The following is a 14568-nucleotide window of genomic DNA, read 5'->3' on the forward strand; positions in this document are numbered from 1 at the left end:
AAGAATTTGGGCACTAATATTATTGGGTTGAGGTTCACAATCATCATTAACATGCATATTATCAACATTAAAACGCACCTCATCATAATGAGCATAAGGGGGTAAGGGGTTAACATGCATATTTGGATCATCACAAGGCATATTAAAAGCATCAAGAGGATTCATGCAAAAATTAAAAGAATCTTGACATTGAGAATCAAAATAAGAAACATGACATTCCCTATCATAAGAATCTCTAGAAAGCCATATGAAGAAATTCCAAGCATCATGCATAGGCAAAAGATGGAATGCACCATTATGCATGTTCTCAACCATTCCCCTAGTATACTCATTCATGCCCCAATAAGCTATACCGCAGGCATCACTAAGAGAACAACCATGGAAATTAAGGAAACCATCAAGTCTTTCAAAGTAAGCATAGAAGGGTTCATCATCAAATTGAGGAAAAGATAAGCATGCCATATTTTTTTTTTTTTAGAATTAAACAAAAACAAACAAAAATAAGGAAAAATATGCACAAAGACCTAGACTCAATAAGGTAATGAAACGATAATGGAAGCCATCCCCGGCAACGACGCCATTTTGATGAGAGGCGAATAGCTAGGTCGTTGGACTAACTACCCTCTACCAAACAATATTTATATACCTAAACCTACACCAAACAAGTCTAGTGATAAGTAAAGGGTCGATCCGCAGATACGGCGAATTATTGTAAACACTACCGTAACTAAGCTAGGTCAAAGGGATATGGAGAAAGAACGGACTAAATATAAGAAGGGAAAAACTAAAAACTATGAAAAGAAACTAAGAAATAAAATCACTAGGGAAGGGGAATCAAGGCATCAATGTGACAAACACAAGCATAGCAATGAACACGGACATTCTCAATAACTTGAAAGGGCAAAGCTCAGTCATCTAGGTCTCTCCCGAGCACGCTACACAATCATGCACCCAACCCCGGCTAAGGGCTCGTGATCAACTCAAAGGGTTCACTTCTACCTAATTAGCTCTTTCCCAAGCAACTAAATGGGTAGCAATTAGATCATGCATTCAACCGGCCAAAGCGAAAGCAAGCATTACACATACCTCAATGAGCACATCCAAAACACTAAGAATTAATCCGCACACACCACTATACTAGCACTAATCAATCGCAAGCAATCAAACATCAATAATCTAATTGGGTCAAGTCGATAATATGGAGAATTGCCTAACAACCTAGGTCACTCCCGCACACACTAGGCCATTAAACTCTCAACCCCGCCTATGAGGTCGTGGTCAACTAAACTATGAAATACTTCTATTAAGCTAGCTCACTCCCGCACAACTAACACAATAGAGATTAAATCATGACATCAATTGGCTAGAAAGACACCAAGCATTAAGACCTTCATTTTTAGTTCAATACATCAACAATTCCAATTAACCCATCAATACACTAGGCGAAAAACCCCAATCCCCACCGGTTCAATACACACATTCCCCACCGGTTTTGAACCGTTTTTGATTTGGGGGGTGGTAAATCCTCAAAGATTTCCCACTGGTTTAAAACCGGTGGCAAAAACCACTTTCTCACCGGTTTTGGAGTGAACCGGTGGCAAAAACCACACTTTTCCCACCGGTTTTGAAGAGAACCGGTGGCAAAAACCAAACTTTTTCCACCGGTTTCCACAGTGAACCGGTGCCAAAAGTCAGCGCGCCAGTTATTAAAAATATTTTGGGCACCGGTTCATTGAAAAAACCGGTGGGAAAAACCTGTTTTTTTTTTTTAATTTTCTTTTTTATAATTAAAAATAATTAAAAACCTGCACATCCTGTATTAATTCTGCTATTAAAATATATTATAATAACAGTAATAATAATAATAATTATTACCCGTATTATTATTATTATTATTAAAAATACTAATAATATAATAATTTTTACATTGGAATAATAACAACAATACATAAATTTTTACATTGCTATATTTACAAACTATACTAATAATTAATGTATAAGTTAACAAGTTCAAATTAAATTATATGTGATGAAAGACGCTAACATGTCTCAAACTTCATTCAACTCTTTGCTCGTCAATGGACCTCCTTTCTGTACCTTGCAAAACTTGGTTAAATAAAAATGATGTTAGCTAGAATTAATTACTTAGGTTATGTATGTAAAAATACATTTACAATTTAAGTTAAACAAAAATTTAATACATAGGCCTATATGACTACTACTTCACCTATTTTCTACATTTATTGCCAAATCAACTCATTTTTCCTCATAACATGTCAATATTACCTAGGTAGAGGCAGATAAAGCCTGAAATCACATTAAAAGAACAAGTCAAGTGTTTTAAGACGCATTTTCAACCTAAATGGCTCGAATAAGGCCTATATCACTACTTGCATGCCTATTTTCTATATTTTAAATCAAATTATCTCATTCTTCCTCTTAACATGTCATTATTACCAAGTTAGAGGCAGATAAGGCTTGAAATCACATTAAAAGAGCATTTGAATGGTTTTTGGACGCAATTTCATTCAAACTGGCCGAAATAAGGCCTATATTACTACTTGTATGCCTATTTTCTATATTTTTAATCAAATTAGCTCATTCTTCCTCTTAACATGTCATTATTACCTAGTTAGAGGCAGTTAAGGCTTGAAATCACATTAAAAGAGCATTTGACTGGTTTTTGGACGCAATTTCATTCAAAATGGCCGAAATAAGGCCTATATCACTACTTGCATGCCTATTTTCTATATTTTTAATCAAATAAGCTCATTCTTCCTCTTAACATGTCATTATTACCTAGTTAGAGTTAGCTAAGGCTTGAAATCACATTAAAAGAGCATTTGAATGGTTTTTGGACGCAATTTCATTCAAAATGGCCGAAATAAGGCCTATATCACTACTTGCATGCCTATTTTCTATATTTTAAATCAAATTAGCTAATTCTTCCTCTTAAAATGTCATTATTACCTAGTTAGAGGCAGCTAAGGCTTGAAATCACATTAAAAGAGCATTTGAATGGTTTTTGGACGCAATTTCATTCAAAATGGCCGAAATAAAGCCTATATCACTACTTGCATGCCTATTTTCTATATTTTTAATCAAATTAGCTCATTCTTCCTCTTAACATGTCATTATTACCTAGTTAGAGGTAGCTAAGGCTTGAAATCACATTAAAAGAGCATTTGAATGGTTTTTGGACGCAATTTCATTCAAAATGGCCGAAATAAGGCCTATATCACTACTTGCATGCCTATTTTCTATATTTTTAATCAAATTAGCTCATTCTTCCTCTTAACATGTCATTATTACCTAGTTAGAGGCAGATAAGGCTTGAAATCACATTAAAAGAGCATTTGAATGGTTTTTGGACGCAATTTCATTCAAAATGGCCGAAATAAGGCCTATATCACTACTTGCATGCCTATTTTCTATATTTTAAATCAAATTAGCTCATTCTTCCTCTTAACATGTCATTATTACCTAGTTATAGGCATTTAAGGCTTGAAATCACATTAAAAGAGCATTTGAATGGTTTTTGGACTCAATTTCATTCAAAATGGCCGAAATAAGGCCTATATCACTACTTGCATGCCTATTTTCTATATTTTAAATCAAATTAGCTCATTCTTCCTCTTAACATGTTATTATTACCTAGTTAGAGGCAGCAAATTAACTAAGTCAATGGCATATCTCATCAAGCTGATGTAAGTCTGTACAATGACTCATTATGTCCAACATGAATCTCATCACGTATAGTCCGCAATCAACTCCGTTATCTTGTTGTGCGCACTAGCATAGGAACACAGTAAATGAATCAAACATGCATAACAAATTGCAACATCTTACGCATCGTTTATTATAAAAATCAAAAAATCATGTAGCATTACCATCGGTGATTTCCATGTAGGACCTTGAGGAGCTCGGCAATTTATCTTCTTCATAGCACTATAGAAAAGTAAGTTCAAACTTGATTAGTATGACATTCGTTTAAATGAGTTAAGTAAGGATAATCAACACTAGATAGCTATATTTACTTTCGCAGTATAGACTTCACGAGGAGCTTTTTCGGATGAGGCAATCGAGCTGAATCAAAAAGGACGATGGTGTTACTGGGAACACAAATCACCAGCAGGGTCCAATGTGCACTACAGAAATGGACAATACACAAACAAGTCAATAATTAGCCATGTACAACGTATAATTAGGGGAAACAAATGAATTTGACATGGTCAAACGTACTCCTCAAAACATGGGGCGAATATGAACTTGTCACCCGCACGCAATGATTCCTTGATACCCCGTTCAACATAGTACAACACGTCAGGGTAGTTGCCTAAGATTCTAGGAGTGGAGATTTGCTCGGGGCATAACCACCCTACTTGACACGGAGAATCAATCTCAAGTAAGTGCTCCTGTAGTGCTCTACATGCATGGTTACAAAATATTAATGGGAAATTAAATGACAAGCAATCACCACTAATCTGAATTACATAATAGTGTCTAGCATTAAATTACCTCATGAATGTTTGAACGAGGGAGATGTTAAGCATTGAACCACTTAGAAATTCTTGCACATCTTCATTGCTAAGCCATGCAACTGCATCCTCATCAAAGTGGAACATTGCCTTAGGTAGTGGAACTTGAATGGGAGTGTCACTAGGCAACATACTGACACGGTTGTGTAGAAATGTTAAATCTTTAGACAGCGTTTGAAGGACCGTGTCAGCAACAAGTTGAGTAGCATGCAAAGCTGAACCTCTCGAAGAGTTCTTCTTCGACCCTTTTTCACTCTCCGACCTTTGTTCACTCTTCTTCTTTGGCACCGGTTGGTCAACGCTTATTGGTTGTTCCACCCTCCTCTTTGAAATTTGTCTTTTTTGCGAAATCTAATACAACAAATCACGCAATTGGTTAGAAAAGACAAATCCATCTAACTCTTGTGAAAACAACCGGGCATAAAATACAGAACGAATGAACCCAAAATCTTAATTACCTGGTTCATCAACCTTACACAAGCACATGGCCACTGCACAAATTAAGCTACCTTTTGCCGCCCAAAGTGTAGTAAACTCCTCCTCCTCTATGGGCACCGGTATTAGGATGTCCTCGAACCCGGTAATAAGAGAATTGATCCCAACCGAGTAATGTTGTGGCCTAAGCGGTCGCAAATGGACCGTACCTTGTTTGGCCGATTGTGCACTACCATATGCAACCACATGCAAAGCTCCAGATTGGTCCGGGTGTAGAAGTGCACAACGGTTCTATTCCTACACCAATTTGAAAGATTAGTTATTAGAACCAAACATATCACAAGGGGTTGTTTCCTACACAATTGATAATGTGCCCATATTCACTAAGATTGATAATGTGCCCATATTCACTAAGATAGAACTAAACAAATTCAAATGTAAATCTGGAAAATGATGAGGTGCTGGATTATCGAGCTCCCTCGAGTCCGCATGTGTAGGCGTACCACCCTGCAACAAGAAATTAATGACTGCCACCTTAGATCCTACATAACACAATATGCCAAAACTAAAAGTTTTGAAACTACCTCATTTGCATCATCGTCTCCATGTATATCATCTTCCCCTTGTCCTTTTGGGTGACTACATGAGTCGACGGGTGTATTCGAGGGGAAAGGCAAGCTCGGTAGGTTCATTTGCTTCGCCCAAGCGTTAAATTCACTTACGAGCTCGTTGCGGACTTGTTCCTTAATCGATGCCACCGTGGAAACCAAGTCATGAGGTGAGTTCACACTTGCTCGGGATCTTCCTGATTTGATATACTCTGAACCCATCACCTTTTCCCACCCTAGCAATGACCCTCCTGCACCTACTAGCCGTCCTGGATGGTAGGGCTTTCCCAAAGCCAAGGTGAAAGGGTCTTTTTCTACACTAGGGACGAGCTTGCCTTCAACCAGTTCTTCAGTGTGTTCAATCTGTAGCAAAAAAAAAAAAAAAACAGAATCCAATAGCATCCATAAGTGATATTTATGCAAAATATTCATAGAGTTCTCAAGTTCGTAGTTGCTTACGAGCTTATAAGCCATTTCTTTGGTTTTCGGAGCCTTGATGGCCCATTTTCCGGTCTCCTTGTCACGCGCATGCAGTGAACAGAAGAAATCACCAGCACGACTCACCAGCGTAGTGATCGTGGAAGAAGAGTGTCCTTTGGACGACCCTAGTAGCGAAGTGGGGTATACTCCTTCGTTGACCCACGTTTCCCTCCATTCACCAAATGTCTTAGACCCCATACGTTGGGTGTATTGCTTCAAACATGCATTTTTGGAATTTTGCTCCCTCAGTTCCTACGTAATTAGAATTGTTAGTATTATTACTTCAAAAAGAGATAATATATTATACCATTTTAATCAAATTTACTTAAACTTACAATTGCTTCCTTTGTACTTTGTTGAATAACAAAAGCTTCCCAATCATCTTTCGATATGTTTGGCCATTTTTGCCATGGGAGTAGCTCTTCATTGATGACTTCATCATCATTGCCTTTCTTCTTCTCTGGTTTTTTCTTCCTCTTTGTGATCCAACCACGAACTAATTCGCTCTTGAAGCCTCTGAATCTTTTCGCTAGCAAAGATTCAAACACCCTTCGCTTGGCGGCATCATTAGAAATATTAAACAGACTCTACAAACACAAATAAAGTCGATTATTAGTTTCCCCTTTTACATAAAATTAAAGTAAAGGTATTTATAATTGTATAAATACGCAAATAAAACACTTGCCCTTGTATCATTCCAAAATGTGTCAATCAAGCCTGGAGGTACTTCCCGCATACGAAGTGTAATCGGGATTTTACGCGCACAAATGCCAACGTGAATAGCATATGGACGACGGAATTTGCCTACAGGTTGGCCCGCCAAGTCGTACTCCAGGACCATGGGACCGACGGGTTTCTTGAAACTTGTCGTCGGACCCCTCACCTTTTTCTTAGCCGGTGCCCTCACCCCTCCTCCACTTTGTCCTTGGCTTTGATTGTGGGAAGTAGCGTTCTCACCAACCGTCTCAGAAGCTGCATTTTCAATAGGAGGCGCTTGTTCAGCCTCCTTTTCAAATGTATCTAGCCTACGCTCCAACTCATCTTGAGCCTGATCTTCTGCCTCACCCAAATCAGGCTCCTTGCTCACATCATACAACTCATCACCATCCTCAGATAAGTCATCATCATCATCCTCAACACAAACACAGTCCTGATCGTCCGCCATGAGATGTAATCACCTGCCATAACAATCATAACACGTTAGTAGTTGTATTATAAGTTGTATTTCGGCCATTTTGAATGAAATTGCGTCTAAAACCATTCATGTGCTCTTTTAATGTGATTTCAAGCCTTAGCTACCTCTAACTAGGTAATAATGACATGTTAAGAGGAAGAATGAGCTAATTTGATTTAAAATATAGAAAATAGGCATACAAGTAGTGATATACCTCATTCTAATATTCCTTCGTTGTGGTCTAATCGCACATAATTGGTTTGGTCGTCTACGTCATTTGGTACAACAGGTCTAGGAACAGTGAAAGGTGCTGAGTCATCAAACGCATCATATTCTTCCTCATCCTTGACATCTCCAATGCCTAGGATTCTTCTTTTGTCGGCTAGCACAATAGACCATTTCATATCTGCTGGGTCAGTTACGTAAAACACTTGCTTAGCTTGAGATGCAAGGAAGAATGGTTCCGCACTGTCATTTAGGTGGCTAAGATCTACAAGAGTAAAGTCATCATATTTGACGTTACGCCTGATATTATCAACCCATTTACATCGGAAAAGAGCAATCGTGAAGCTACAATAATCAAGCTCCCATATTTCTTGAATTCGACCATAGTATGATAACTCTGCATCAACGGGTGATTTATCCTTAGCACTTGCAAACTCCCTTGACGATGCCACAAGCGTCACACCACTATTTTGGGTCGAGGAAGATTTCAAATCCTGACGCTCAGTCCAAAAAGTGTACCCATTTATGTCATATCCCTCAAATGAGCGAACATCATCCCTAGGACCATAAGCAAGCCACCTTACTGTATCAGTGACACTCTCATCCATTCTACCCATCACTCGATCACGAAACCAACTCACAAACCTCTTATTATGCATCTGCATCAATTCCCTTTCACCTTTCGATGGAAATTCATCACGCAAACTAGCCATGTGCTCATCTAAGTATGGGTGAACATCTGCAACATGGTGCAACACATATAGGTGTGCTTGCTGTAAAAACTTATCTCGGTCAGGTGACATTCATTTCGACCCGATTGTGCCGTGACCATCAAGTCTCCCTTCATGTCGAGAAGTAGGAAGACCAATAGGTTCAGCAACAGCTATATAGTCGGCCACAAAATTACCAATCCCCTCACCCACGGTCCCTTGAATCATACTTCCTTCCGGGTGAGCCCGATTCCTTACCTTGTTTTGCAATGTACCCATGTGTCTTTCAAAAGGATAGCACCACCTCATGAACACTGGACCGCACAACTTGATTTCACGCACCAAATGAAGAATAAGATGCACCATTATGTCAAAGAATGAGGGTGGGAAGTACATCTCAAATTTGCACAAAGTCACAACCACATCCGCCTGCAAAGCATCAAGTGCACAAGGATCAAGCACTTTGCTGCATATTGCATGTATTGAAAAAAGAACAGAGGCTTGTAATAGCTTCCCTCACGTGCTTCGGTAAAATACCACGTATTGCAATTGGTAGGAATACTTGCATAAGAACATGACAATCATGGGATTTCATACTTGTCAGCTTCAATTCTCCATTTAAGGATACAAACTTTTCATGTTAGATCCATACCCTGAATGGAACCTTAATGCCGTACAGACATGCACAAAACATCCGTTTTTCTAACCTTGACAATGTGTAGCAAGCCGGAGGTAAATAAACCTTGGCATCCTTTGCTTTTCCATCATAATTCTTCTTCAACGCATCTGTGGACTTTCCTTTTCCCTTGCTCTTCCCCATTCCTTGTTTCGAACTCGTTTCATCTCTCTTTTCCCGAGCCTTTCCCTTTCTAACCTTTTCCTGAGCCCACAATTCTGGACGAACCCCCATCTTATACAAATCTAACCGTGCACCCTTTCCATCCTTTGTTTTGCCTTGAATATTCATCAGCGTTCCCACAAGAGCATCACACACATTCTTCTCTATATGCATTACATCAAGACAGTGTCTAACATCATGTTCTTTCCAGTACGGAAGCTTCCAAAAGATTGATTCTTTTTTAAAGAGAACAGTTGAGTCCGCAGCTTTTTCTGTTTTCCCAAATACTGTTCGTATATCCTTAACTCGAGCATAAACCTCCTCACCAGTCAATGGCCTAGGCGCAGTCCCCTCTTCCGCTTTCCCATCAAAAGCCTTTTTCTGCCTACGGTACGGGTGATCGCGCCTTAGCAACCTTCGAGTCCGCATATACACCTCTTTGTGGCAATTGCCAAGGTGTATGCTTGGGGTGTCATCAATACAAATGGGGCATGCTTTTTTTCCTTTGTTCTTGTACCCAGACAAGTTGCCATATGCAGGAAAATCATTAACGGTCCACATAAGAGCTGCACGCAAGGTGAACATCTTATTCTTATGAGCATCAAACACGGAAACCCCTTCGTCCTACATCTTTCTCAAATCATCAACAAGTGGCGCAAGATAAACATCTATGTCGTTTCCAAGTTGCCTTGGCCCAGTTATTAGTAGTGAAAGCATTACGTACGTACGTTTCATGCACAACCAAGGGGGCAAATTGTAGATCACTAAAAGTATCGGCCATGAGCTGTGCTGGGTACTAAGAGTGCCAAATGGATTCATCTCGTCCGTGCACAAACCAAGCCTTAAATTTCTGACTTTATCACCAAATTCACCAAACTTCATATCAATGTTCTTCCATTGCGGGGAGTCGGCTGAATGCTTCAGCATTCTGTTTTTCTTTCTTCCCTCTGCATGCCACCTCAAGTTTTTTGCGTCTTTTGGTGTTGAGAAAAGACGCTTAAACCTTGGAATGATGGGAAGATACCACAACACCTTCGCAGGAGGTCCCTTCGTACCAGCATTGCAACTCATGCGCTTGTAACGCGACTTCTTGCATCGTGGACACTCCTCCAATTGTTCATATTCATTTCGATAAAGAATACAATCATTAGGACATGCATGTATCTTCTTATACTCCAAACCAAATGGACACATGAGCTTCTTTTCATAATAGTATGACTTAGGAATTTCATTCCCGTCAGGCAACATCTCACTTAACACGGTCAACAAAGACGTAAAACTGTTGTCCGTCCACCCATGCTTCGACTTAATGTTAAACAGTGTTATCATAGCAGATAGTTTGGAGTATTTTTTGCACCCAGGATACAAAGGCTTTTTAGAAGCCTCCGATAACGACTCAAACACATCACCTTCAACACCACGCATCATTTCATTCACCCCTTCATCCTCCACCTGATCATCATCAAATCCATCCTCATCACCATTATCAACAATAAATTCATCATTCTTGTATTCCTCATCCACACGAATATCATTGCTTCTATCATCATACACATCATTCCCAATAACATCCCCAGTGTACTCTCCTTCTTCACCATGCCAAATCCACACATGGTATTTAAGCCTAAACCCACGACAAACTACATGATCTCTAATGACATCAACACTATTAACCACCTTCACATTATTACAATCAACACAAGGACAATAGAGGCGATCGAAACCCATTCTGCGCTGATAAGATGAAGCCCTCTAAACACAAGAATTCCAATGTATCACGTCTACCATACATCCAGCCACGATCCTTCTCCATTAAGTAAATTGCCTCTAAACATGGCAACATATTACGAATAATGTATAATTGCAACATCTATTATATATGTAAATCAAATTCAAACTCACACCATGTATATAACATTCATATAGATACAATAATGCATATATGCTTCCAAAGGGTCCTTATCGCTCCAACCTAACCCATCCTTGAACGTTTACTCTCACTAGTGAATGTATGTCGACTTTCCAATTTTAAGGAAAATCCGGCAGCATTTCCCCCCAGTTCTCCAAGTACACGATGTAGGTAATAACTTACCCACATATGTACCCAGAGAACATGGTGATCGAGGAAATGCTAAGCCAAGATGTTCCTTAAAATCGAAAACAGAAGACATACATTCACCACCTAAGTGAGAGTAAACGTTCAAGAACAGTCCCAACCGGGGACTATTCAAGACTTTCTCCTAATGAGAAAGCCTTGAACGGGTATCTAGGCATATGATGATGCAAGCATTTATAGATTTTTGTATTAATTTGTCATTAAACAATACACAAGTTGTAATGGCATGAGAAAACTTTCATCATGAATCAAGAAAAAGAAACACAGACTAAGTTTTTAATTCATACCACAATTGAGCTAAATTTGTAGTCTTCAAGCTAAACTTGTGCTTCAATTCACATATGAATCTATAAAAAAATTATAAAGAAAAAACAAAAGTTAGTAAGTAATTAATACCTACATACATTGCTAAAGAATAACGCATCATTAACCAAACTAACAATGCATGGCACCGTTTTAAACATTTATAAAGTTTTGATAAAAGAAGGGGATTTTCTAACTTTTGATTCTTTGGTACTGCTATTGCCTCGTGAATTATAGTTTTTAATTATTATTTTTTTGGTAAGTAAGTAAATGTATTGCCAACGAAAAAAGTTACATCTTACAGAAGAAAAAGAAACAAAACTAAATTATAACCGTCAAAACCTACACAAGCCCAATGGCCCACTCACACCCAATAACCCCAGCCTAAAAAAAAACTACAAAGACGCTAAAGGAAAGCATGAAGCTATCTATACATGACCCCATAGCATAACAATCCAGCCACCTAACAAACTAAGCATCCCTTTAACAACAGCTACATCTTCATAGGCCTAAGCAGAGTAGTAATTCACCTGATGCAATCACCACCCAGCAGCACCAGCATTAACCAAGCAGACAAACAGCACCAGCAACCAGAAACCAGAACCAGAACCTAGCAACCAGCAGCCTGAAACTTGAGAGACTGCCTGCAGACAGGAGCAGCAGTGCATAAGGCAGCACCAACAGCTAGCAGAAGCAGCCCACAACAGCAACCAGCAGCACGTAGACAACAGCACCAGGCACACAGCAGCAGCACGCAGACACAACACACTGCACCAGAACAGGCCAGCAGCACCCCAACTAGCCCTGCCAGCAGAACCTTCAAACACCAAGGGAGGAGCCCCCTGAGGCAGCAACTCCTAGCAGAAACAGCCAGCACAGAAGCAATCTTTTGAGGCTGTGATTGTATAGATGTTTGGCAACTTGAAATCTATATATTTTTTATGTGCCAGATTATTTCTTGGTAGTGATTTTAACAATTACTCCACATTGTTGCAAAATGTTACCAAAGTAATTGAAACCCAAAATTTTCAATAAATCTAACAACTAATTCAACTAATCACTTGAAAAATCAAAAAGTAATTCAACCATAAATTAGCTATAATCCATTAATCCAACGACTAGATAATATCATGATACAAATTAAAAATTGAAACTTGAAAAAAGTAGAATGATATGAATGAAACGATGAAAAAATTATCGAAGCTACGAACCTGACAACCTGGCGGCCTGGCGGAGCTACGAACCTCGTTTTCCCAATTTCCCCCAAATTCCTCCTGATAACCTGACAAAGTAAACCCAGAATGCACTTCAATGTGGCAATGGAGGAGAGTTATGGAGAGAAAGAGAAGAGTTGCGCGGCAATGGAGGTGAGAAACCCAGAATGCGCTTCAATGTGGGACGACAACAATGCGCTTCAATGTGCGCTTCAATTAGCTATAATGGAAGAATAATTAATGAAGTTGCAAATGGGAATGAACCAGGGGATGAGAATGCGAATGGAATAGTAATGCGAATGGAATGAAATGCGAATGGAAATAAACCAGGGGATGGGGATGCGAATGGAATGAAATAAACCAGAACTTTTCCCACCGGTTTGGGTTGAACCGGTGGCAAATCTCTTTTCCTCCTTTTTTTTCAACAATTAGGATTTGGCACCGGTTTATCAGGAACCGGTGGCAAAAGGTAGGATTTGGCACCGGTTTATCAGGAACCAGTGGCAAAAGTGATTATCCAAAATCAAGCCCACTATTTTTTCCATCGGTTTTTAAGAACCGGTGGCAAAAGGGGGGTGCCTTTTTCAATTTTTCTACTAGTGATAAAGTGTTCATCTTGCTCATTAATCCCCAATTAAACCCTAATCCTAGCTAAGAAAATTACTCTAACATAATTAAACTAGCAAAATCAAAGACATTAACACAAACTAAACTAACAAGAACAACAAACATTAACCAACAAAGAGGAACAAGAGAGAGACTAAGAATAAAACCCAACAAGAAGAACAAATTACCAAAATTAAACTACAATACTAATCAAGCAAATAATTAAACAAAGCAATAATTAAAGAAAGCAATAAATGAGATAGAGTTTAGAATGCTCATTAGAATTTTGAAGAGTAATCCAAAACAATGTCACTTTGCATCTTCATCTTCTTCAATCCTCCATTAAAGCTCTTCACTTTGTCTCTCTAAATTACCCTAAATTACTCCTAATCTACATTACAAAGTATAAAAATGAATATTAACACTAAATCTAAGCCTAATTTATGTGAAGATTGATGGAGAGATGTTAGGGTTTAACCCCTCAAAGAAGAGAGAGAAAACCCCAAAGAAACCCCAATAAAAAACTTGTTTTAAAATGAGGAGAGGAAGAAGATATTTAAAAGCCCCGGAACAGCACGTGCGCGCCCGCGCAGCCTGTGGTGCGCGACCGCGATTGCCATCTACAGAAATTAAAGTTGATTGGCCTGGCAGCGACATTCATTTTCAAACGGCCATAACTTCTGTTCTAGGAGGCTTCTGGGGGCGTGCGACCTACTGTTGGAAGGATCTTCAAGTCTAGTTTCTAATGCAACTTGAATCATCTCAATCGGATTTCTAGATCAAAAGTTATGGCCAAAACAATGAGCAAAGGTCGGTCTGCGTGCCCACTGCGCGCCCGCGGGAGCCATTTACAGAATCTTTAACACACATCTTCCTCCTTCCTTTACTTGACTTGGCTTGCACTTGGGCCACCTTCGTTGGTTCGGAAATTCTAAAATGATTTAAATTGCCCTTCAAAGCCGCACCCGAACCACGAACATGTACCTAATGCAATAAATGACATACGAGAGTAAAAGGGAATATATAGAATGCATCAAAAATGATATAAAACATATAAAACCATGCAAATCTTCCCAAATTACTCAACTAATCAAAACCAAGCTTCTATTTACTTAAAACACACGAAAACATAACAAAAATAAATTATAATAAAGCAATAAAGCTAACTATAGAGTGCCATAAATGGCACTCATCAAAGCTCCAGGGTGAACTCCTCGAGGATAAGAGGTTGGCTTCTAAGATAAAAAGAATCAGTTCACGATTCATCGTTTTTGGCAGCCAGCTCCTCAGAAATTCTTTCTCCTCTCCACTGCTAAAATGT

The 14568-nt window shown here is 39.0% G+C and overlaps 1 protein-coding gene across 1 annotated transcript; it reads right to left on the bottom strand.

Moving 5' to 3' along the window:
• Positions 1 to 4514: 4514 nt before the first annotated feature.
• On the bottom strand, positions 4515 to 12027 carry LOC110695426. The gene is made up of 7 exons (XM_021872658.1): positions 11412 to 12027; positions 6741 to 7239; positions 6397 to 6648; positions 5558 to 6313; positions 5332 to 5480; positions 5183 to 5270; positions 4515 to 4889 (listed from the first exon to the last, which is right to left on the bottom strand). Exons 2-7 carry the CDS (start codon positions 7224 to 7226, stop codon positions 4515 to 4517), a joined length of 2106 nt encoding a protein of 701 aa, XP_021728350.1. The 5' UTR covers positions 7227 to 7239; positions 11412 to 12027.
• Positions 12028 to 14568: the final 2541 nt, after the last annotated feature.

The sequence above is a fragment of the Chenopodium quinoa genome, unplaced genomic scaffold (genome assembly GCF_001683475.1).
Source record: "Chenopodium quinoa cultivar QQ74 unplaced genomic scaffold, ASM168347v1, whole genome shotgun sequence".
NCBI lineage: Eukaryota > Viridiplantae > Streptophyta > Magnoliopsida > Caryophyllales > Amaranthaceae > Chenopodium > Chenopodium quinoa.

What these genes read in the sequence shown, in the direction of transcription:
- LOC110695426 (XM_021872658.1), bottom strand. Translation starts at nt 7,226, where the DNA reads ATGGCGGACGATCAGGACTGTGTTTGTGTTGAGGATGATGATGATGAC. An exon ending in GGAATGATACAAGGGCAAGT is followed by an intron (nt 6,649 to 6,740) that starts GTTTTATTTGCG and finishes TTGTGTTTGTAG; the next exon opens with AGTCTGTTTAATATTTCTAA. An exon ending in AAAGTACAAAGGAAGCAATT is followed by an intron (nt 6,314 to 6,396) that starts GTAAGTTTAAGT and finishes CTAATTACGTAG; the next exon opens with GAACTGAGGGAGCAAAATTC.